The sequence below is a fragment of the Pyxicephalus adspersus genome, chromosome 5, assembly GCF_032062135.1.
Source record: "Pyxicephalus adspersus chromosome 5, UCB_Pads_2.0, whole genome shotgun sequence".
NCBI lineage: Eukaryota > Metazoa > Chordata > Amphibia > Anura > Pyxicephalidae > Pyxicephalus > Pyxicephalus adspersus.
Window position 1 is genome coordinate 111,196,348 of NC_092862.1, and position 24,978 is coordinate 111,221,325.

Here is a 24,978-nt window from a genome sequence, read left to right on the forward strand (position 1 = left end):
GTCTTTAATACAGTCTATAGGTCAATTTTTGGTGGAAGCTATCTAACCTATCTGCATGTTTTTGGAATGTGGGAGGAAACCGGAGTACCCAGAGGAAACCCATGCAAACACAGTGAGAACCTTCAAACTCCATGCAGATAGTGTCCTGGCCAAGATTCAAACCCGGGACCTAGCGCTACAAAGGCTAGATTTCTAACCTCTGAGCCATCGTGCCATTTGGTACATTAAAAATAAAGTTCAGATAATAGTTACATCTTTTTTTTCTTGGAATTCTGCACAGAGCTTTTTATAGTGCCAAGGTTGCCATCATATTGGTGAGTAATTAGATATTCTTCAACACCCAATTCTCCTAGGTCCAGTTCCCTTGATTCCTCTTAATGGAATCACCGCCTGTAGCAAGGTGACCTATTTGTTCTAGTGGCAACCTCCTTTTGTGACAGCTTTCACTTTGTATGTGCCAGCAGCTCAGAAAAAGTAACGGTTTTCCAGTTATCAGTGCTATTGCTGCTACTGGTTCGCATTTAGGAGCCAGCACTGCAAGGGCGAGAGTTCTAGCCTAGGAGCTAACTGTGCCAATGGCATATGACTAAGGTAGGGATAAAAGTGAGCCTCTTTGAGGGACAGTGACATGACTCTGGACTTTGTAAAGCGCTGCTTAATATGTTGATACTATATAAATACTGGATAATATTAATACAGGTAGTCCCCGAGTTACATACAAGATAGGGACTGTAGGTTTGTTCCTATGTTGAATTTGTATGTAAGTCGGAACAGATACATTATATTAATAAATGCAATTAGGACAGATGTTTGTCTGTATAACTAGGAAGCATGGTGTCAGTTACTGTATAAATTCCTCACTGTAAGTTATTCTCAAACAAAGCAAAAAAAAAAAATCTTTATGGAGCCTAAACATTCATTAACTTCTGGAGCAAGCTGTGATTTGATATGCAATAAGAAACAACTGCAGAGTTTGTCTTGGTCATTAAAGAGTTACAAGATGCTACAGGTCAGCTCAGATCACCCACAACCTCAAGTCATGCAGAACATGAGCGAGCAGGGAAGCCCCCTTCGTATCTAGGAGTCGTCCCTATGTCGGATGTCATTTAGTTTAGTGATACCCTAAAAACGCAGAGTAAGTGGCGTTCACTGATGCCAACCACCACAGTCAATTGTTGGTGATATTTAGTGCATTTTCAAATTTAAAGGTGTTAATTTCCCTTTAAACATTGTTGCCATCAGGAAAAGAAAAACAAAGCTTGGGGGGGTTCACCATGTAACTGCTAAAAAAAGGGAACTGTTCGACATCTATTTAGGATAGTTATACAATATACAGTATGTTCATAGATAGTGATCTGTTACATTGGAACTTACATTTAAATAAGGTAGATTGCAAAAAACAGAAAAAAAATTACCAAAAGTGGAATTGTCCATAGCAATCTTAAAACTGCAAATATTTTTTTAAAGAATCAGCCCTATTATCCGTATATTATTAGGTAAAATATGGAGTGACTGAGGACCCATCTGTAGAAGTATGTTACTATGTTAAAACGAGCAGCAAAACTTGGCAGGGACAAACCTGTATTTACATCCTTCCTTCATCTGTTATTCAAAATTCCGAGAGTGTAAGCATTTTAAGGCTCTTCCTATGATTAACACCTTTTTTGTTTGTTATATAACACGTGTAAAGGTTAATTGTGGTAGCATAAGATAGAAAAAAAAGGCCCAAAAGAGCTGCGCAGTCAACAATACTGTACACAGTCAGGTTTTTTTTTTGTTTTTTTTTTAAACGAGATCTGTTTAAAAGAAAAAACGACAGATTTTTTGTCTAATGCCTGAAAATGATAAAATTTAGGTAATTTGTAACAAAATTGTACTTTGGGCTCCTCATAATGACCTCTGCAGCCAACTCAGGTTTTTTTGTTTCAGTAACTTCAGAAATGTTTATTTCTGATTTTGCATGCTAAATGAATCATCTCTATATAGAAGACTATAAAATCCTCCAAATACCTGTGTCTATGATAAATATCTGATTTCAGATATTTATAAATAGTTCAGTTCCACATCTCTGACATAATTGTCCTGAATGTCTACTTTAGTAACAAATTTTAATAGACTAGGAACAATGACCTTATCAAAAATGATTGTCAAGTCATCTCTTGGTGGAGGTCTTTCTTTTAATACTAGTCACTAATTCAAAAGGGTTTTTAAAGTCAGTAATCCATTCACTGACCATCTGCTGTACAAATACAAAGCCTTAAACAATCCTTGAAATAAAAAAAGTGAATGTACTGAGATTAAGCAACCATGCTTTGCTTGAACCACAAATGGCTGAATCTAGTGGGTTCCTGGTGATCCTCTATGAAGCTAAGTGTTCTCATTTAGTAGATTGCACAGAATTTGAAAATGCTTTTGGGATCTTTCCCAAATCCACTCTTAATTGCTGCTCAAACTCCACAGCCTTGCTAAGTTGTCTCCATTGAATCATACTGTATATATCAACTACAAGGTTCTTATACCTAAGCTCCAAACATATCTAGGCGTTCTGCATCACTGTATTACACATTTCTATTTTTTCTTTCTGTTAGTTTGTGTGTTTGGGCCTTCTATTAGGTCACGTACAGGTCACGTTCTATTAGGTTATGTACACACGTCCAATGGCTCAGGGCCGATATCGGACGAGAATCTGGCGTGTGTACAGCGCCCATTGTCCGAACAGCCGTCCTGGGGGGTCCACGGTCGATGAATGACGAACGATCCTAATGCCAAGGAAGGGAGAGAGCGAACAGCAGGGTGCCGTTCCGTCGTTCTCCCCCTCCCCTCTCCATAGAGCAGAACGGTGCTGTATGTACAGCACTCATTCTTGCATCGTGCAGAACTTAGTCGTTGCATCGCGCAGTGCTTAGTCGTTAGAAAGGATCATGAAAGATCCTTTCCAATGGCTATAATTGCAGCTTTAGTTGCATAGAAGTTGCTTGTAATTGTGGAGTCATAACTTAAAACTGCCACGTTTGGAGCCTTCTAGTGGATTATTGTTTTTTGTGTCCAATGGAGAGATGTCCAAGACAGAAATTGGCAGCAGCAGATGCTTGATCCCTTTCTTACTCTATCCAACAGAAAATGAAAAGTTTAGGCTGGAGTTGGACCTTAATCCTGACACTTTGATGCAGTCTGCGCTTGGTGGCAAATCCCTTGATTTGTTCTGTATTCTGGTGACAACGTCTTCATTTGACAGCTTTGGCTTTGAGTGTGCCAGCCTCTCAGCAAGGGATAAGTTTTTCCAGGTATCACTGGTATTATTCTTAGCAAATGTTGATAGAAATGGGAAAATTGTGTTAAGTTTACTACAGAGCCAAAAACATTTTTTTCAATCAAAAATATGTAATGTCATACACTTCATATTGCCTTAGTCATTTAGGAACTCAGTCATGACTCTAAGTTGTAACAGATCATCACTTGTCAGAAATTCTGAAATCCCAAGTTTGTGAATTCTTTGTATGTATCTGCAAATCAAAGAATAGAAACTCCTTGTAATGAATCAGATATTGTTTTATTGTATTGATATTGTTTTTCAAACTACTGTGTTTTATTGCTCATTGTCACTTTTTGAACATCATGACTTTTTTCCCCAAAATGTATTTGTTGTTTCTATCTTTAGGCTTTTTATGTATTCATGTTATTATATAAGCCCATGAAAATGCAATGCTCACAAAGACACCTCTGGTATTGGGAAATTTGATATAAAAAAGCCTGTTTTGCTCTGGCTGTTGCAAAGCACTTTCATCAGTAAGAGTCACGGCTGACAAAGGACAACACTTGTCAACTTCAATGATCCAATCTACATCCTCCCTTCTACTTAAAAAATAATTTTTATGTCACATACCCAACCGACAGGTGTTTCAGACATAATTTAAAGCTTATTTGACTTGTTTTTTTCTAATTTTGGATTGCTACCACATCACATTCTGATGATTTGATATAACACATGTGCACGCAGGTGGAAATTCACCCATGTAGTGTGATATTCTTTCCTTCAGTTATTTGTGGTGGCGCTTGCTTAGGCATATAACATGATAATTGCTAGCACAGAGGGATTTGTTCATTGGCTGGATATTTCTTCTGTCTGAAGATTAAACTGTACATTGAAACTTTATTATGTACATTGCTTTCCTTCTACTTCACCATGTAAACTTCATGTCCAGAGGGGTGATTTCCAGGAACACAGATATCCATGTATGATTTAACTCGACCCTGTAACAATATCGAGTAATCTCTCTCAGCTCTCTTGCAAACAGCAGGGGAACTTCCACCCTACTTATGTAAAGGTATATTGGGAAAGTATGAACAATACCAAGTGACAGTTCCAGTACTCCCTTGTTTGCTCAGTCTCCCCCGGCCTTGGTCAGACTAATCCAAGTAATGTTTATGTCTAGTCTGTTAAAAGTTAAAAAAGATATTCTCTACATGCACATATATGCGATATTTTAGCTTTTTATGTTGATTTATCTGAAATCCATTGTATGCCAACTCAATGCAATAGTTGCACTAAAACACCAAGTAGTTGTGTCAGCCCTGCCAGGTTTTTCCTTTTGGACTAGAGAACAATTTACCCTCTCATTATCTTCTTATCAGGGAGGTGATATGTATCCCTCTAAGTATACCTCTGATAGAACCATGTCCATGACTCCTCAAGGGCAATCATTGTATTTTTTTTATAAAATGCAATGACTGAACATGTCAGCTATCATGAACTATGTCTAGTAAATGTGCACAGAAGGTAACATTTACCCCTTTCTCTAAATATTATAGTAAAAACCTTTTAGCATACAAACACTTGTGTTGCCAAATGTCAGTGGACGTGTTTTTCAGCAGACAAATGTTGGGTGCATTAAACTACTTTATGAAAAGAGTAAAATTTGGAAGGTTTTGGAGTGTGGCAAATGTCATGCAGAATCATTCATAAAGTTTAGACCCCATAGTTTAGCTTTTTATAATTTCCAATTTTAAATATACTCTAAAAGTTAAATTAATTTGCAGAAAAAAGTTTAGAAGGGGATTTACAGCTCAGCTTGATGTACTGCAGAGCAATCATTTTGGTGTACTGACTTGGGCTGTATTAGCCAAACCTATTAAAATAAAAGATTTAAAAAATAAAAAAACAGAGCTTTCTACAATTTTGTGCGGTACAAAACATATTGTGCATTGTGCTAGACTGCAGTGGATGTGCAGTTTAGACGTGAATTGGCTTACCCTTCACAATAAATGCCACCACCGTTCACCAATGCACATAACACACACATTACCAGCATGGTGTAAACTTGCCTAAAGTATAGGTTTAAAAAAACTAAGCTTGTTGTGGCTTTTCATTTCTAGAAGTCAATGAAAACATTTAGATGCAGCCTTTCCAGATTTGCTGCTGGATGTTACATCATTGGCATGAGTCCGATTTACTGCACTTGAGCCAGAGAACTTATTGCTATGAATGTCTAAAACAAAGCTTTGTAAAATGGGAGGGATTGTATAGTAGACAAAATCATTCTTGCCATTGCTGGTAGAAAGTGAAATAGATTATGTACAAGCTAGCTTGTTTGGTTTCAGATATTACACAAAGTTATAGCAAGGATTTATCACCTTGTAGAATTGTATGGCATGCTTGACAGAGAACTGGAATCAACCTGCACGACAGGTGTACAAACATGCTTGAATCAAGTGCTGTAACTGTGTATTGTAACCTTTGAATGTCTTGATGTAGTGCCATTCAATGCTAAGTGTACTTTAGGTACTTATCCTTTATTCTTTACAACCTGCCTAAATAACTAAATTGCAAGGGGTACCTGCTTTGCTGATAAGTAGGCTTTTCAAAGGACGTTTGTCCCCTATACAAGGTCTCTTTTTTCCCTCAGCTCCCTTTAGTGGTGCCTGGTAGCAGAGATGTGGGAAGAGAAGATGTGAACACAATGCTTCCTAGCTGGACACCTCCTGTCTAAGGTGCTTGCTAGATAGTATAACAGGTATTGCAAGAGACTAATTTCTAGGAGAATAACATTTATTCTTTAACTTCTTGTTTGAGCTTACCTTGTATGCACTGTGACAGCCTGGAGCAGTGCCCTCTATTTATAGACATCGTACCTGACCTAATACACCTATTTACAGCTCACAGCAATGATATTTCATATTTCAGGGATGACCTGGGATGCAACTTGTGAAACCACAGTGAGTTACAGTTGCAATGCAAAAATCATTGTGCTTGTGATAGTGAGATACACAATGTAATTTTACTTACAGCAATAATCTTTTCTGTAAGAGAGAACACCTTCACTGAATGTTCTTGTCCCATGAAGTCAGATTTGCAAGCTTCAATGTGGTTGGTGATTGTCAGGAATTCCTCTACTTCATGCAATATGTGGTTATTAGGTCATTCCATATGTACTCAAATTCATAACATAAGTTCTTACATAGATTGACTCCTACATTGATTGCATTATTAATAATCAGTCCAGCTAAAAGTAATGTTTTAGGCAAAAATCAAGTCTGGTGTGATGTTTCCTATTGGCATCCTAGTTGAGAGACCTTTTTGAGTGTTTCCATCCATCCTGATTTTTAACTGTCCATTCAAATATTTCAGTTCCATTCTCCTAAAATAAATTAATATTCTAAAAATGCAATATTGGGAATGTGACAAACCACTGATGGCTATTGCAGACATGTGATGTTGGGAATAAGAGACCTCCATTTAAAAATATCTAGTATACCAAAAAAGATCTACCATCTACCAAAACCTCAATTACAAATTTTACAGGACTGGCCCTGCATCATAATTTCATGGTATTTTATTACTGGTATAAGAAATGTTCTCAGGTAAAGTACAATCCACAAAAGCCTTCCCAAAGCTATAGTTTACAGAGGTAATTAATTCAGTTTTGTATACATGTTCATGTGTACTTTTTTAGTACATGCATTATGTATTGTCTGGCATTAAATGTACAGCACTATTAGAATGTCATGTACTATAATGAATCTCCAATGACATTAATGACAGTTTGTCACATGAATTACTGCATTTCTAAGTTTAGCATCATGACTTTACTTTTACTTGGATTTTATTTTGAGTCCTGCATTTCACAAGACAGCCTATCATTAATTATGCATAATAAAGACAGCTGTGGAAGTATGGACCAAGATAAATGGTGGTCTGGGTTTCCTAGATTTTAAAAAATATGGTAACAGTACAATGTTAACCCACTCCTTTGACTGGGCCTTCAAAATAGGTTCAGTTATGTGAATATTTGTTTTAGCCCTCTATCCTTTGGGTTCCAAGGCAATGGTTATCTAGTCTGCAAGGTCATTTCATCAACATATAATCTGCATATGAAACTCCCTGGGAAAGTGACGCTTCTGGCCTTTTATTCCCACTTTAATTCTCTCAATGTCAATGTTACAAGTAAATTATGTAATTCTCCAATAAGATGCTGATGTTAATCATCAGCTACATCCCATAGTATTTTCCATAGAGAGTAAGGCAAGGTTAAAAACACAGTTTTTTTGAGGAGGGGTCTTATTGGGAAGATTTTCTTCCACTTTCTACCTTATAGACTCAACAGGAAGTCTGCAGTGATTAAAGTTCCTTCTCCATTTATCTTGGTGCCAACCCAGAGCTGTGTATTTACACGTATGTTTGTTCCCTGTAATACTGTTTTGCGTTTAGGTATACTTTTTTTGAACTCCATTGGGTAAACCTCATACCTTTCATTGTTAAAAATCGATAAGGATCAGTAAAAAAGTAAATTCTTGAACACATCCAACCCGAAATAAATGTTAGTAGCAACAAGTTTAAATAGCTTACTTTACCTCCATCATGGGTAAGGGCAACCCTAAAGTCCATATCTTCAACACTCAGCTTGAAGCCTGCAGGTGTGGAATGTTGACACTGAAAACATAATTTTACCTTTGGTGCCCCTCCTGGAGTTTACAAGGACCAGACTTTTGTTTGAGCCATAGACAAATCATTGACTCGCTAAATATATTAAGGTCCTTGATTCATATATATCAAAAATAACTTTGCATGAAGCACAAGGTTTTCTTTAATGGACAATCAATTCTAATATTTCAGTGCTACCCTGGTCCTGGTGCCTTTAGGTATCTATTAGCCTTGTATGTTCCTTGAAATACAGTAGTAAACTATTTTATGGTTGAGGCCATTATGAGAGATTTTATAAGGAAGCATTGCAATTTCTGAAAGCTCAATATTTTTTTTTTTAATTTTTAATTTACACTATAAAAAATATTTAGAGATTTAAGTTTTAGATGGACTAATATAAATTCTCTCTTTGCACATAGGGCATAAAACAAACCGTAAATAAACATTGTAAGATACTAAATTAAAATAACAATACATTTTTAGTATGTAATAATAATATTTTTTATTTCAGACGATGGGTACGGCTTTTGTTTGGTCGGGAATTCCCTCTGCAGGACCTGCTTGTCATTTGGGATGCTTTATTTGCTGACAGCATTACGTTAGAGCTGGTGGACTATGTGTTTGTAGCCATGCTTCTGTATATTAGGGATGCATGTAAGTATCACACAACTTTGTGTTTACAATCATATAGATTTAATTGCACAAAATTAGTATAAAATTTTTCTGTCAACTTTAGGACAGGCTCATCAGGTAAGGGCCCCATGACAAATGTGTATATAAGAGTTATATTTCTATATACTATACGAGACCTAAAGCTCTTTAAGTCAGCTTATATGGAGATGTTCTTCATCCTAATACCATATGACCTGCAGTAGTATATTATAGCATTTAATTCCTGCCATTCTAACCAGTAGGTTTTTCTGTTAAAATCTACCAAAATACAGCATGAGTTTTATGTTTTTACTATACCAATCATGTCTTTATGATAAATTACTGCTTGTGTTTTCTGCTGTTTAAACAGCATATATATTTGTTCTATGTTAGACCTGCAGAAATCCTTTCTAAATTAAATATACCTTTTTCTCTATACCTCATTATTCATGTATTTTTATTTCAACGTCATCCCTACAAGCAGGAAATATCTCAGAAATGGGATATCACAGGGAGAAAGTAATCATGTTTCAGAGAAGAACAGATACCATTATCTGGAGTTCAGGTTCACTTTAAAGGACATCTTTAACCAAAGTTGTAGTGAGAAATCAATACATTTTACATTTTTTCAGTAAAATCATTAAAGAATACCTTTTAATTGGAATTTTCCAGTGAACGGTTTCAAATGGCACTTCTTGTTGTGTCTCTGGGTCTGATTTATGAAAGCTCTCCAAAACTGAAGAGAATACAATTGCATCAGTGAAGCTCGGTGACACAGCAAACCTGGAATGGACCTGGTCCAGGATTGAAAACATTTGCTAACAAATAGAACATTAGTTTTAAGAAATCCATTCCAGGTTTGCGTGATCATCCAGCTTCACTGATAAAAGTGTATCCTCTTCAGTTTTGGAGAGCTTTGATAAATCAGGCTCTCTGTGACAAAATAATAAAGGAATTTCTCGTCTCAGGGACACAGAGGTGGACAATCAAGTAGTGACACCGTGAGATGCAAATCAAGCTGCCTCTGACTTTCTTTGGAGTGTTTTTCCTGCGTATGTAATCATGGGCAGCAAACCAAGACAGATGTGCAAAGTTCTAAACAAATTGATCACTAAAGATGAGACACAACTTTACTGAACAGATGTACAGATAAGAAGTGGTCAGAGGCACGTTTTTTATCTTGCACAAAAGCTTAATTATTTTCACTTTATAGATATGTTTTGTGTGAGAGTTTCAGGAATGATCCCTGTGCAGACTGCTCAGCAATCTTCTATAGAGAGGGGAGGATAAGTTGGAGATGCCCCACTGGGGGGAATAAAGCAGTCCTCATTAGTGGTCGCTTTTTTAGTAATATGGCACCGCAGATCGCTAAACGATGTTGTGGGACACCTGTACTGAAGCTAGATTCATTTTGTCACAGAGCTACTTAAGAGCAGGAATGAATTTATGACTCGGGCTTTAACTGTGTAGTAAATCTGTCACACAATCTGTCTCTCTGCTGCTGCTTAGCATTTCCTTGCATGCAACAAAATTAATAAATATCTCCCACAGTGAGGATAAATCAAAAATCTGCAGAAATAGAGGGGAATCTTTTGATGCTTGTTCCCTATAAAACTATCTAAAAGGGAATGTTTACCACATTGGAAAGATATCCTCTCACTTCCTGTTGAGTCTACAGAACAGGAAATGCCTCTAATTGACACAGATGACAAAAAAATATGCTGACCATGCCTCTGACCCTCCCATACTCTATCCAAAATGTACAAAATGGTTTTGGATATAGATTTGGAAATTTCCTAATTTGATTTATTTATATACTTTACTATATAATTTGGTCTGGGATGACAGGTGATAAAATCAGCAAGCAAGTATTGTTTAGATTATAAATACAATATTCCAGCTGCCATATTTTCAGGTTAGCGAATTAAAATAATGTCATTTTTTGACATATGTAACAGAATAGGCTAAAGTTGCCCATATCAGATCTGTGGAATTTTCCAAATTATAAGGGTAAGTATTTTAGCACTGTTTTTGGAGCGGTGATACTTTTTTGTGGTTGTTCATGACAACAGTAGAACAGCCATTAGTAATGAGCACCACCTGCTGGACATCAGGGAAAACACATCCAGCATAAAATTACCTGCTCACATCTTTCTTCTGGTTTAGCCGAAATTTTAGTTTTCATATAATGATGTAGTGGTTTACCATGATGTGAAGCACTATGAGCCCATTTCCTAAACCCACAAATCAGATCATAGATAGGACTGCTTGGAGATTGCCGTTACCTCCTAAAGATGCTGCAGTCCTTGTTTGATGAATCGCTGTACACTTACATTTAAATAGGGATATACAATTGTGGCATTGATGAAAACAGGTTTTTGTAAGTAATGGCACCTTGATGGATCACAGGGAATACTCAAGGTTTTATACATAAAAGTTTAAAAATACACCACAGTGCATTTAAATAAACATTAATATAGAATTATGTTTAGCACACATTCTGCCTTTTCTCTTGCTGTCCACTTTGTACCTGTGCAAGGAACTGATCACTGCATTCGATAGAACGCAATCTGAGTCAGATTCATTTCTAAGGATAGTTCTATCGATCAAAATCAATCTTTGGCCAACACTGTATATCAGACTAATGTCATATTTTAGTTTTAAAGGAGGTTACTCTTAAATACCAATGTTGAGGCGTCATAGTTAGGAACAGATTGGTTTTCATTGCTCCCAAGATTTAATTCATGAGGCCTGATTTAAAAAGCTCTCCAAGGCTAGAGAGGATACACTTTCATCAGTGAAGCTGGGTGACCCAGCAAACTTGGAATGGATGCTAGCAATTATTTTGAATGATAGACTAGGTCCATTCCAGGTTTTCCGGATCACCCAGCTTCACTGATGAAAGTGGATCCTCTCCAGCCTTGAAGAGATTTTATAAATCGGCCCAATCTCATGATTTCAGGTGATCATGGTGAAAACCTGGTGATCTAATTGTGGATTTCATGTTTCCTGATTCTAGGCTAGTTCTAGGCTACTATCCTTTCGTAAGGCTGAAGGTTTAAAATTTCTTTTCTCAAAAAGATAGAGGCCTAAACTATAGAGAAACATATAGCGCCCTATTTTACCTCTTGATTAAAATGGCATGGTTTCTTAGTTTAAAACTATATTATCCGTAATGACTTAGTCTTCTCCTTAAACTTAACAATCATTGGGCTAAATTTTTAAAGCTCTCCAAAGTTGGAGTGGATACACTTTCACCAGTGAACCTGGGTGATCCAGCAAACCTTGAATGGATTTTGTTAATTTGTTAGCAAATGTTTTCAATCCTGGACCAGATCCATTTCAAGTTTTTGTTTCACCCAGGTTAACTGAGTGTATCCTCCCCAGCCTTGGAAAGCTTTGATAAGTCATGCCCATTGTCTTGTCCTGCTATATCTCAAGGTACTGGACAGCATACATTTATTGGCTCATTTAATATAGGTACTGGATACTTCTATCTATTCTTTGTTATGCCATGCACACCAGGGCCTATCCTAATCATTAACATCAGCCAATGTGTATAGCCATCAAAGTCACTATAAGCAAAAAGAGCTTTGTGATTGGAGGACTTTGACGGGTCACATGACCAGTGCCTACTACTTTGCAGCTTTGTGTTGTTCCGCGCCAGGTCCTAAAGCTGGTATAGTACAGAGCACATTTGTAAAAACTCTTTTATTTATTTTGGGTTCAACTATCCATAGCGCTGCTTTTAGTACATTATGTTTTTCAAAGCAAGTAATAAGTAACTTTTCTTCAGCTTTAAAAGACAAAGCACTATCAGAAAGTAAGCTTGTTTTCAGTATGCTAGCAGATAGTATTGTTGCAGGCAGTCAATATGGTATACTAAACAAGCATCATTAATAGACTTTGCTTTGACAGCCACAGCAGATGGATTGCTTGCATTTCGATTGGAGAAAAAAAATGCAGTTTTCATAGACCTGCCTTGAATGATGGGTTTAGTAATTGCCCTTGTAAAATGTATGAATTTGGAAAAGAAAATAAGAATAGGGAAAAAAAGCTGTGCTTAAGACAAAAGTAACAAATTAAATACAGGTATTGTTTTTTTGTCAAACGGGAAATAAATTACTTTGAAAAGGTTAGTTAGACTCTGACAGTGTTTGTTTTTTTGTTTTTTTAATTTTGCAATGTTTAGTGCAATGTTCAATAGTATAGGAGTTTAATGAAACAATACAGGGCAAGTCAAGCAATTCTTATAATTGTTTTAAAACCACGTACTAGTAACCTAAGTTGAATTGTGTATATATTTATTATAAAAGTATAAGATTTGTACATTTGATTTACAATTTGCTCTTTCCAGCTCTTTCTTTATACTTTAAAGGGCCCTACTTTGAATTTTTAACCCACTATATCCATTGATTTCAGTCTGTCTTCCAACATTTACCCCCTTACAGTTATCCTGAAAATGTTACACCACCTCTGCTTTTTTTTAGCCTGATCACCACTTAATTTGTAAGACTAGGTTAGAATATAGGTATCTAGATATAGAATCTCTGTTACCACTTCTTTGGTGACTAAGACCACCTTGATTGTAATTTAATGAGAGGTAAATATATCTTCCATTCGGTCTCAAAAGGATACAGGTAAAGCATAAAGTAAAACAGTTTATACTGATAGTTGGTATATTCTCTACTAAGATCATCTAGATCCATCCATGAAAGTAATCACTTATTTTAATTAGACCTGTGAGTAAAGAAATGTAAGGAAAGGGGGTGGTAAACTAGATATCTCTAAAAAGATATTGATTAAAAGAAAATAAAAATGATGATTTAAAAAGAGTTATACTTTAATTATAAATAATAAACTATCATAGCCAATATGAAAAGCCAACTCTTAGATGACTTGTGATGAGATGGAAAAAATAATTCACCAGAAAATTTATAAGGGAAATCCCAGAAAGGCATGGGGACAACGAAAGAAGAAATGCAGTAATGTTGAGAAAGAAGGCTCAGGATAGGTAGGGGCCAGGGCTTTAAATGGCTGTGGGAGAAATTTTGTTGGACTTTTGCTTGGTGATAACATTACTCTTTTATGCCTAAAGAAAATGCTTTGCTCTTCTTCCAAATGGTTGTTTTGTTATAAGTTGGTATCATTTCTTTACTTCTAGTAATCTCCAGCAACTATCAGACGTGTCTGGGCCTTCTGATGCATTACCCACCTATCGGTGACGTACATTCCCTTATTCTCAAGGCTCTTTTTCTCAGAGACCCAAAGGTACGTTAATTCTACAAGCCTGTTTTCTTCAATGCCTAATGCACATCCACAATTATACTATCAAAGTGTGCAAATGTGTTTTAGACGGAAAGCTTACTTGGCAGCTAGCAATAGACATTAGCATAAAGTTTTGGGACCTCATGGAGAGATTACGTCTGGAGGCTGTCATCTACTATCTGTAATGACAGTGGTACATATCATTAATCACAGAGGGTGCATTTAGAAGGGGGGAAACTTAAAGGATGTTTTAGATCTGTATTATTTGTGCACTGTACAGCAACAAGTACACCAGAAGTTTCTAATGCAAGCAATAAATCTGGGGTAAATGATTGTTCACATAGTGATGATTAGAAATTTTGAAGTTTTTCTTTTGGAGCAACTTAAAAATTTATGACAATCTGCCATTCCTGTTGTCAGTAACATACATAAACAATCATGAACTAGGTCTTTTAAATTCGTCCTTAATATCAAGTAGCAATCATGTAGACGTCAGCGAATCCCATTCTTGTCTGAAGATGAATTATCAAATGACCAATCTCTCCAAATTGTATGACTGTGCTTTTGGCTAATTTTAAGCATAGACACAAATGGATTAATTTGCTATGAATGAGTTATTTTAATTCCACTTGTTGTTTTTATTTCAGAATAATTTTAACCTAAAATGTTTAGTTCACACCAGAAATATTCCAAAATATCACACTGGAGTGGTATTTTGTCACAAGCTATGGGTATTTACTGTAAAGCTCAAATCATCTAAACTAAAATTTCAGTGGCTTCCCCTACTACTCAACAATGATATATATAGATAGCACTATTATTTTTCAATATTGTTTTGCGTAACTGATGGAACATATCTCTCATATGAACTCATAAGCTGTCACATGAAAATTACTGTTGTACGTTTTGATTGTTTTCTCACTGTTCTTGTGTTATCTACACCTTAAAAATCTAAAATAAAATGGGTCTAAGTGTAGCACAAATTAAAACCATGTTATGACTGGACTTGTACTTTAAGCATTGAAAGTTCTATTTTCTTGTTGTTATCCTGCTTTATGAAGTAGTATTTTTTCGCGTCTTGGAGTGCTCTTTTTTCTATCCTCCCCAAAAGATCATTTAGTAAACAGATTTTATTGGGAACTGTTGAAAGGTTAGTCTACGGTGTCTTAAGTCCTGACGCGTTTTTCCTTAATGGCTTTTTCGGGGGAGGTAAAGATGCAAGCTATTGCTATAATAATAATTGCGACAAGTGAATTCTGTCTAGCGTTTTTGGGCATCCGGTTTTCTCTTGATTCTCCCATTAACCAATTGCTCACGTCTCCACCCATATATGGACCTTTTTGTAATTATATCTATGCTTTGTAATAGGTGATTTATGTCTAGCAACTGAAAAAATTAAATTAAATTTGCCAAAAAACCCTCTACCTATTTTTACTCTTCCATTGTTGACACTAGGGGTTCACAACTAAAAACAGAAGACTGAACCACCTATGGGGCTCCCTCAACAATAATAGTCTACCCATTACTCAAGTTTCAGGGTTTTTTTTTTTTTGGAGATGCTGCAGATTTTAACCCCTTGACAATCAGTTTAGTGAGATCTTAGGGTCTGCACATTTATGAGGGGGTTTCACTATCCTCCTTGTGGTTTAAGTTTATTTTACATCATTATGAATAAGTAACTAAGGCATACTTAGCTGAGCCTAAACACTCAAAATACCCAAGTGGAAAGTAACAGTCATTGTGAAGAAAATATCTTGTTGTTGTACCCAATACCTATATAAGGCAGAGCCTGACCCAACACACCATACCACACCCATAATCATTGCATTTTGGATCCAATTTAGGTGCATTTAAATGTTTCCATCAATGACCACTCATCTCTGCTCTTAGAACACCAAGGATAAATGAGTGCAAAGGCACAGGGAGGTCAGGGAAAGACTCAATAATTAATATTACCTTTGTTTATCTATAAAAATGGTTCCCTCACATTATATTAGTGGACAGTTTTAGATTAATGAGCACAAAACATTATTTGTTATGGATAAAACCACTTCAGCCAAAAAGATGCACTGTGTCTTATGCAGGTTCCTCCACCCCATTTTAGTTATTATACCACAAAAATAAAAGATTACATGCCACATAATCCTGCTGTACATTGTCTGTTCATTGTGCTGGTCAATTTAGTTCTTCCCCATTACTTGTACAAGCCACAAATACAAGCTCTATACAGGTAAAATGGAAGACCTGACGGGTCTGTAGACCATGCTTCATCTAAGATCTGATTTTTAGTATAATGTCTAAAGAAGTGGAAGGGTATGCAAGTGAGCTTTAGGGATTTTTTATAAAACTGTACACTTGAACTTTTCTTATTACCAAGAAATGAAATACTATATTTGAATGTTTGCAATATACAACAATTCTACTTTTTTTTTTTTTTCTTCTGTTATGAATTATCTCCCCCATATATATGTGTGCTCTAGTATACTATGTTTGAGTAAAGTGCAGTGTAGTGTATATCCCAAGGCTAATTTTAATTTCCAGTATGGCCATGCCTGTGAAAAATTGTATTAAGATGACGGTAAGGGGTTAATATTTTTTATTTTCCACACCATGTACATTTTCTTGATTTTTATCTGCTGTGGCCAAGCTGTCCAGTGAAAGTGACATTGATAGGGGTTTGGATGCACTATAACACTGCCAGGGGTGCTTACAAGGGTTACCTTTTGTTCACATGTTTTAAACTTGTTTTGTGGCAACAGTGACATTTATGAATGAAGACAGGTAAAAAAATTAATAGCACAATAACTGTGACTGCAACTAGTCAATCACCCCAGGCTGTGCTTAGTCTGTCACAACCCCTGTCACTTTGGTTGGACAGCTTGGTCTGCTGTAAATGTGGAAAAAAACAGCAAAGCATGTAAAAAAAAGAAAAGACTAATAATATTGAATACTATAAATATTTGTATTCGCAATCTACAGTTTTTGGTTATACTATAAGTTTCATGATGGTGGTCCAATAGGTGTATACAAGGACATTAGGAGACATCTATAGATGTTTAGATGCTTTCCACTCTCCATAGTTTAGTATTGTGATCTTTATATGACCTCCTTGGTGTTTACTAGCTTACTTCGTTACAAGAGAAAAACTTAAAACCCAATTAGAAACAAAAAGTCATAGAGGATGTGAACATATTGTTTTCTCTAAATAGCCAGATGTTCCTTTGAGTCCTGGAGGCAGTAAGGCCTAAGAAATAAAAGGTTTGAAACTATTGTTTTAAGTTAACGGTGAATTTTGAAAATCTGCCTGTTCCCTTTAGCAAATAAAATTCTAATACAGCACCATAAGCATAGTAATATTTTGTTGCTGCACATCCATATCCCGCTTTCATTGATTTTAAAAGTGTTAACCTTATCACAATGAGTAATACCTACTGCATTGCTAAATTTGTGTAACAAGCATTAACATTTTAAATTAGCAACTAAGAACAAAACAAGTGCTTTCCTTTAATTTTATGACCATTTATGTCTATAAAGATAGCCAGAAGTGAGTTTAGCAGTAAATGTTTCTATCATAAATTGTGTTCACTGATGGTTTCAATGTAACCCTTTAAGTTCCATGTTTTTGATGCTATAGAATTAGATATCCTTGCTTTTGTTTTCAGGAATTCATGAAGCCTATCCATCGTATTCAACAGTGTTCCACTTTCTAAATTCATTGCTTGGACAAAAATATTAGTAAATTAATGTTCAAAGTGGTCATACAGATGATTTGTGACTAGTTAATAACAATCGTAAGGAAGCTATTATAACACACACAGTTGACTTGGGCACATCTTGCGCTCAACTACAAAGTTATTGAGTGAAAATACAATCTATCAGTTAAAATGTGGGCGATCTATTAAAAATGATTACTTAATCTGAATTTCCACAGATATTAATATGCCTATTTTAGTTGATCAGAAGGGATTAACAAATCATTTGAGAGCTCACTAAATTGATCAAATGCAGGATCTTCATTATAAATCATTTTTTTTTCTACTTGATCATTTTAGTCATGTTAAATGATTGATTGTATGACCATATCTTGTGACCAATTTAAGGGCAGGTTCACACCTGACTTGGGATTAAGCAATCCCAGGTGGCCTCCCATGGCTGGCACCTTGCCAGCCACTGGAACAATTTCACCGCAGCGCTGGTTCTTAAAGAACCAACATCTGAACATTTGACAGCTGGCGGCAGTGAGCAGTTCTAGTAGACTTTTGAAGGACCTCAACATGATCCATCACCTGTCAATATAATTGGACAGCATGCAAATATGGAAAATAATTTATTTACCAAAAAAAAGGATTAATATATTGAATATTAAAATTATATGTAATAACCACATATAAAAGTCAGAATAAAAATATTTTTTACAATAGTGTTTAAAGTGTAAGGGCAAAATTTAAAAAAAAAATTCAATATGCTTCTGCCATATATGTACATTTCCTATTTTGTATCCATTTAATGGCATGGAAGTATAGAAAAACTGTACAGCATTTATGTAGATTGAATGGTGTCAGCCCTGCTCAGTTTTTCTTGTTAAGGAAATCGCATCTATCCTCTCTCAGATTTCCACAATTTAAGGATAATTATTTTGTAGTCCCAAATTAAGGACTGCAGGGTTTAGTTTATTCTCATTGATAGAACCTTGGAAGTGAACACTTGTCACAGGTCAGCTGTGAATTTATGACATGATCAACGGGTACGTTTTAGCTCAGCAAACAGATTTAACAAGAGTTTTATATTTAACAGAGCAAAACATAACAGTCAAATAGAATAAACGTGAAGCTGCTTTGGTCTCTGGGGTATAATGTACGCACAGATGTGGGGGCATTAAATATTTTTTTCTTCCTCAACTGGCAGGTCCCAAGCCTATTCTTAGTACACCCTCACAGTGTTACCATGTCACTTGTTTATATTGACTGATTCAATGCATTAGGCTGCCCCTGCATACCTTTTATTTTATTGCAGGCATCAATATAAGGGGCGACAGTGCCACTGTATGCAAATACAAGGAACATAGATGCTTAAATGGTGGTGGCAAAAGCAGAAGTGAAAGAAAGTTCTCCAGATGTACAGAAAATGAGGAAGCTGAAACAATAATTAGAAAAGGAAAACTAACATTACACAACAGGAGATGTTAAATGTGACATTTTAAGGTCACATAAAAATATAAATTGCTAAACAAGCTAAAAAATAAAGGCTGAACTACACGGAAGAAAAACATACTTAATACATCTTTGGAATACATGTACATTTTCCATGTTCCCCTGAAACATTTTACAACAAGTACAGAAAATAAATGTTGAGTGAAATATAGTATACTTTGACATTACAACACAGCTTAAAATCATAAGGTACATGGTATCAGCCCTGCCTACTTGATTCCTGATGTATTACAAAGAATTTAGACATCTCTTAGAGCCCTCCCCTCCTCCTTACTCCATAACTCCTCCATGTGTACTGGCAAAGAGAGCACTGAAAGTTCAAAATATTTCTGACTTAACCAATAGGTATTTTTTGCACTTTTAATAAGAAAAAATAAAGTTTTATTGTGTGTATATGCTGAACAATTTAAATTAGAACTGCCTCCCATAACACATATTTAACTAGTTAATACAAATATAACATTTTTATTACTCCTGTTTAAATAAAAAAAAATCAACCATTAATGTCAGTTTACTTCCAAATGTACAAGACTTAGTTCTTTACTTTTACTTTTATTTTAATAGACATTAAAGTGGACTTAAAGGTTTTAAGTAAGGTTTTACTGCCTTTCCGCCATTATATCCCCTGTAGCAGACAGAAAAACAGGATGCCAAATTCAGGGGGTATTTGGCATCATGAACCTCAAAATTCCCTGGAAAGGGGATTGAAGGGCCTGGATAGGGTCTTAAGTATTTGTGTAGCTGCAAAGTTGTGCAATTGTATGGGATCCAGGCCCAGAGTGTCCTGGAAGGAATGGGTGGGCCAAGCACTCTATCCTAGGCCAGAAATTGGTGATGACTCTGGTGCACCTGCTATTTAATGATAAAAAGGCACAGGCCTTTGAGTCAAGGGAAGTTGGAGCCTGAGGCCAGGTGGCTCAGGAGGACAGGCTATGTGCAGCCTGTGAGCAGGGGGAAAATCTCCCAAATTTTAGGTCTGTGAGGCCCACAGAGTGACCAGGAGGCAAAATTTTGCAGCTACACAATTAGTTACGGTCCTATCACTCATGGCAGTAAGTCGTCCATATCCCTGCACATGCACAGAATCAGTTTGGTGTTCAGTCTTCCATGAACACCAGGGGTGTAGTTGTAAAAAAAAGAAGAGGGGGGCACAGTACTATCCATGGCGAGCATGCGCATCATTGTTATGTAAACACCTCATTCCTGAAAAAAGTGAGTGCACAGTGAGCCAAGGCGTGCCCGCCCCACTACACCCCTGATGAACACACTCAGTGATTGACACTGAATTTATTACATATCAGGGAATTGCTTAATTTTCTCTGATTAGGACAGAATCAAGAAGCAGTTTATAAATATTTGTTTATAAATAGGAAAGGGAATGGTTTCAGGTACACTTTAATAAGTTGTGTTGTCAATGACACCATTAAATTAATTGATCCAGACCTTTTTGTTAAAACAACTTTTATTTAGGGTATTTTAAAAGGCGAGGACAAAGTGTGCTATCTCAAGAATGCAACTAACCAAGCATACTCAAAAACCACAAAAGCTAGAGACCAATGTCCTCAGAAGTACTGGACCAATATAAAAAGTATGGCGTTTAGTAAACACACAACTGGTGAGCCAGCATGTTCCTGGCTGTTGCTCTTCTAGGTTTTGCCCTCTTTTTCAGAGCTGATTAGCTCTGTCTAGTGGAATATTTATTTACACATTAGATAAATGCGCAATGAGAAAAGAACCAATCTGCTGTGCTTCTAAGGATTTAATACAGCATGCACCTTTGACAAAGCATTATGGATTTCCAAAAAAGAATGATTTTATTTTTTTTTATCGGACTTTCTTTTTCTAAATAAATGTGTGTACAAAGATAAGTTTGGCCAATTAAACTGTGTGTGTAACCTGAACTTTATTTTTTTTAGCATTGCAGCTTAGGGTGGCCTAGTATGTAAAATAGAGTTCTAGCTATAGGTACAGCATACATATTATCCTGCATATTGCCATATTTTATATTAACCTGCCTAAAAAATTTTTCAATTTTTTTTTTCTTATAACAGTTTATTTAGACATCTTTAGTATCTGGAAAATTATTTTCTTGTTTAGTAATAAAACCACATGGTGTGCTACAGTGTTATTCATCGTTATTGTGACCATTGGTGTTAGCAATGTCATGACCTTTAATAAGAGCCAGGGTTTTTTATTGATTTTCTATAAGGTCATTGATTAAATATTTATTCCATTGGAATAAATGGCTCAACCTATTATTATTTTCCTCCTTCCAATTATTCCTTTTTCTCCCACACATGCTACTAGGCCACTTTCCAGTGTACTGGGCTGTGTAGTTGTGGTAATCCTCCATTGTGATGGGATTATCACAACTCAAAACAACTGGCTGCAGAGCTAGGTTGGGAGATAAAGGGATTCAAAGTACAGAAAAAAAGCAATAAGCAATAATTAGGAAAATTATAAGTGCTGCATGCCAGATTATATCAAAACCCCTGATAAATTAAAATGAACATTAGGTGTGTGTGTGTATATATATATATATATATACACACACATATTAGGGCTGTTTAACAGGGCAAAAGTAGCGTGGAACTCTTCATGCTGTACTTAAATCCATTTTATTATGATACATGATAATACATGAACTGGTATATAGAATATATTGTCTATTTTTCAATTACATCAGTGCATAGACCAGATGTGTCAGAATTCCTATCATGCTAATGGCAATTTCATGCTGTGTCACAAAGAACACATTGTCTTAGTTTCAATCAACTGGATTATTTTATCTAGAACCAATGTTACACCTTCTAGTGAATTCTGCATATGAATATACAGTATACTCTCTTTGGCTTGTGACATAGGACTTGGCTTGAAGGCTAGAATTTGGCTGTTACAGAGGGCAGAGTATAGAAGGTCTTCTTACTGGGCCATTAGGAGCTGTAAAAACATGACAGGTATGAAAGTTCTCTGTTCCTCCTTAGAATGTAAAGATCTGCTTCAACCATTTTAGCATTATCTATTTATTAGGGCCAGTTCACACTGGCATTAGGTATCAGCACATTTATAACATATCAAATGCAGACGCCTCTGAAAAACTTTTACAACAGGAGTCAAGTGGTGTACACAAAAATGCCAAACATTTCTGTAGCATCCAAATTAAATCACAGCGATGTGAAATACCCCAAAAAACTTGCTTAGAATAGAGTACCAAGGCTCCTTTTAGACTTACAGTAAACTTCAGCATTGTACCACTCATATACGCTCTCCCATTCAACTGTATGGGAGTGATTGGAAACCACTTTGTGCCAGTGTAAGCATGTAGTTGGGTTTGGATTGATTGCTTTGGGGTTATGGAATGGTTTCTGGAAGCAACATGTTTCTTCTGTCTGTGCTGTTGCCGTTCCTCCTCTGGAGAAAACTGTACAGCCACCGCAAACACAAGAGCAACACATGCAAACATGTTGACCTGCGGTGCAGTTTGCCTCTCCTAGAGGCATTGCAGCACTTTACTATGTGCCTAACTGTTCTGTTTTTGTCCACAAATTTAAAAGACCTTAAGCATTCAGATAAAATAAAAACCTTTAGAAAGCATCTTAAATGCTCCCCAAACACTTACTGGTAATGTCTGTGTGTAAACAGTGTGTGTAACTTTGAACGTTTTGTGACTTACACAATTATGTCTTCTATCTGAACCAAGTTTGTATGCGGCTTTAGCATCTTGAAAATGAAAGGTACATCTTCTATTTTAACTGATGCAAGCAGGACTTTTGCAAATACTATAGATCATTTCCATACATTATTCAAATAGGGCATGCAAAAATTTCCTTATTAAGGTAAATAACCTGTTTTTAATTCTATCAGTTTCTAAATTATTTTCCTACCATGTTCCTAAAGTCAGCCAGTTTGGCTAATTACCTGCAAGTTGTGTCAGAGTTCCTAAACCCATGTTGCCCTTATGTGCCAGAGCTACCAGTATTTTATTTTTGGCTGCTAGGTACCTGCCATTAACACTATGAATATAAAAAAATCAAAATATTTCCTTGTTTATCATTTCCTTAAAAAAGTATTTCAATATTTTTTTTGAACTAGAGATAGGTGAGTTAAATTAGCCCAGAGCTGTAGAATGCAATATAATGTTGTTCTTGTTTTCCTCTGAAAACTTTAGCAATTTGGGTAGGAATTAGCAGAGATATAAATGATATATAATAACAGAGAGAATTGGATGCACGCTTTAACATCAGATAGATGGCACTGGCACAGCTCTGCGAGGTGCTTCTCCATTGACCATCTTCAGCTTCAACAGCAACCGGAAAATAAAAGGCTAAATTAGCATTTTCATTTAGAAATATCACAGGCTTTGCAAGAATTAAGATGGATCTACCATCACAAAGGAGACCAAGGAGAGTACTTCTACAAGCTGTCTTTTTCCGAAATATTTGTTTAAATAAGGCTAATTTAGTTAATCCTTAGCAGTTTTGCGGTAATTGCAGTTCTATCGGGCTGTTTGTTCCAGGTTTAAAATACTGCAGAATTTTACAATCCAAAAACTGAAGGAAAAAAATCTGTTTCCTTGGCATGGGAGAGACAGTTTTTTTCCTGACAGCTTCACTTTGCATATACTGTTAACTATCGCCATGTATCTTCATCACCCGCATGTGCTCAGACAATTTGGTTTTAGTTATGATCCACTAAATCCCTTTTAGTGGCTGAGGTTTGGCCCACCTGTCTCCTCTACAACACCTGCAACATATGTTTGCGTAACCCTAATATACATTTCCTTTTTGGGCCTATGAATTTCCCCCTGAGCTTTCTGCTTATAAACAGCTGAGTCATTATGGCTTCTTGTCCCCTGGCAATGAGGTAATAGCACAATCTCTGAGCGAAGAGTGCCGTTTTTCACCGAGCCGCATTTTTTTCATGATATAAATTTGGCTAAGAACGTATAGCATTGTAACTCTCAGTTGTTCCCTTTTTTGTTGTTGATAACAAAACCTAATACATTAACCAAACTAAGATTACTTTTATTTTTATTTGCATCTTTGCAACTTTTGTACTGCAGCAAAAAAAAAAGATTTGCTTTGTGTTGTCAGGGCATAGGAGTTGTGCTTGAAATTTTTAAAGCCTACTTTCAGTTTGTATATTCTGTATGTATATATCTTGTGTGTTTGGCTATAGACAGATTTATATTTCCATACATCATTTTAGATATCTTATTTCAGCTTGTGTTTAAAAGCAAGGTGCAGATGTCGTGATGACGTGATTTCTGAATCCGGTTATACATCCCACAAGGTCTGCTGATTTGCTACTGAAGTTTATTAGAGACTCATATTGCAATGCATTCCTAAAATAGTATGTTTTAAATATATCCGTATGTAAAATATTCTAAAGCGACATGCATGCCCCCCAACTATCCCTGATTTGGAGAAATGGTCCTCTGTTCTCCTAAGTTGTCACTATGTAGATCTATGTGCAGATCTGAGTGTGTATCGATGAAAAAATGCAATACTTAACTATCAAAAGTGTTACACTACACTAACTTCAGAAGTAATGTTACTATATAAAAGCAGTATAAATGACTATTAGTGAGGGAAATAGCATGTCTGGGTTTAACAATTATTTTTTTGCTTATTTTTTCTTCATGGTTCCTGTAGATAGGGGCATAGGAGGGGGTATGTCCTTTGGCTACACATTTTGTCCTAAAGGATGTCCCTTTTCCCTATATGAGAAGTGTGGGAGATATAGGCATGAGACAGATATCCTGATTTGTAGACATTAGGCCGGGGGTCGGCAACCTGCGGCTCTTTGGATGGGAAGCTGCGGCTCTTTCTCTCATCCTATGTGAAACTACCGTATTTTTTGCCGTATAAGACACACTTTTTCTTCCCCAAAACTGGGGAGGAAAAGTTAGTGCGTCCTATACGACAAATG

At 36.1% G+C, this 24,978-nt stretch overlaps 1 protein-coding gene across 7 annotated transcripts in view; it reads left to right on the top strand.

Moving 5' to 3' along the window:
• TBC1D5 (TBC1 domain family member 5) overlaps nt 1-24,978 on the top strand; it is a 307,439-nt gene that overhangs the window by 215,684 nt on the left and 66,777 nt on the right. For all 7 annotated transcript variants that reach the window (XM_072412436.1, XM_072412442.1, XM_072412441.1 and 4 more), the window contains 2 exons: nt 8,430-8,572; nt 13,734-13,840. In XM_072412436.1, coding sequence (XP_072268537.1) covers nt 8,430-8,572; nt 13,734-13,840 — 250 coding nt within the window. The remainder of the gene's footprint in view (nt 1-8,429; nt 8,573-13,733; nt 13,841-24,978) is intronic.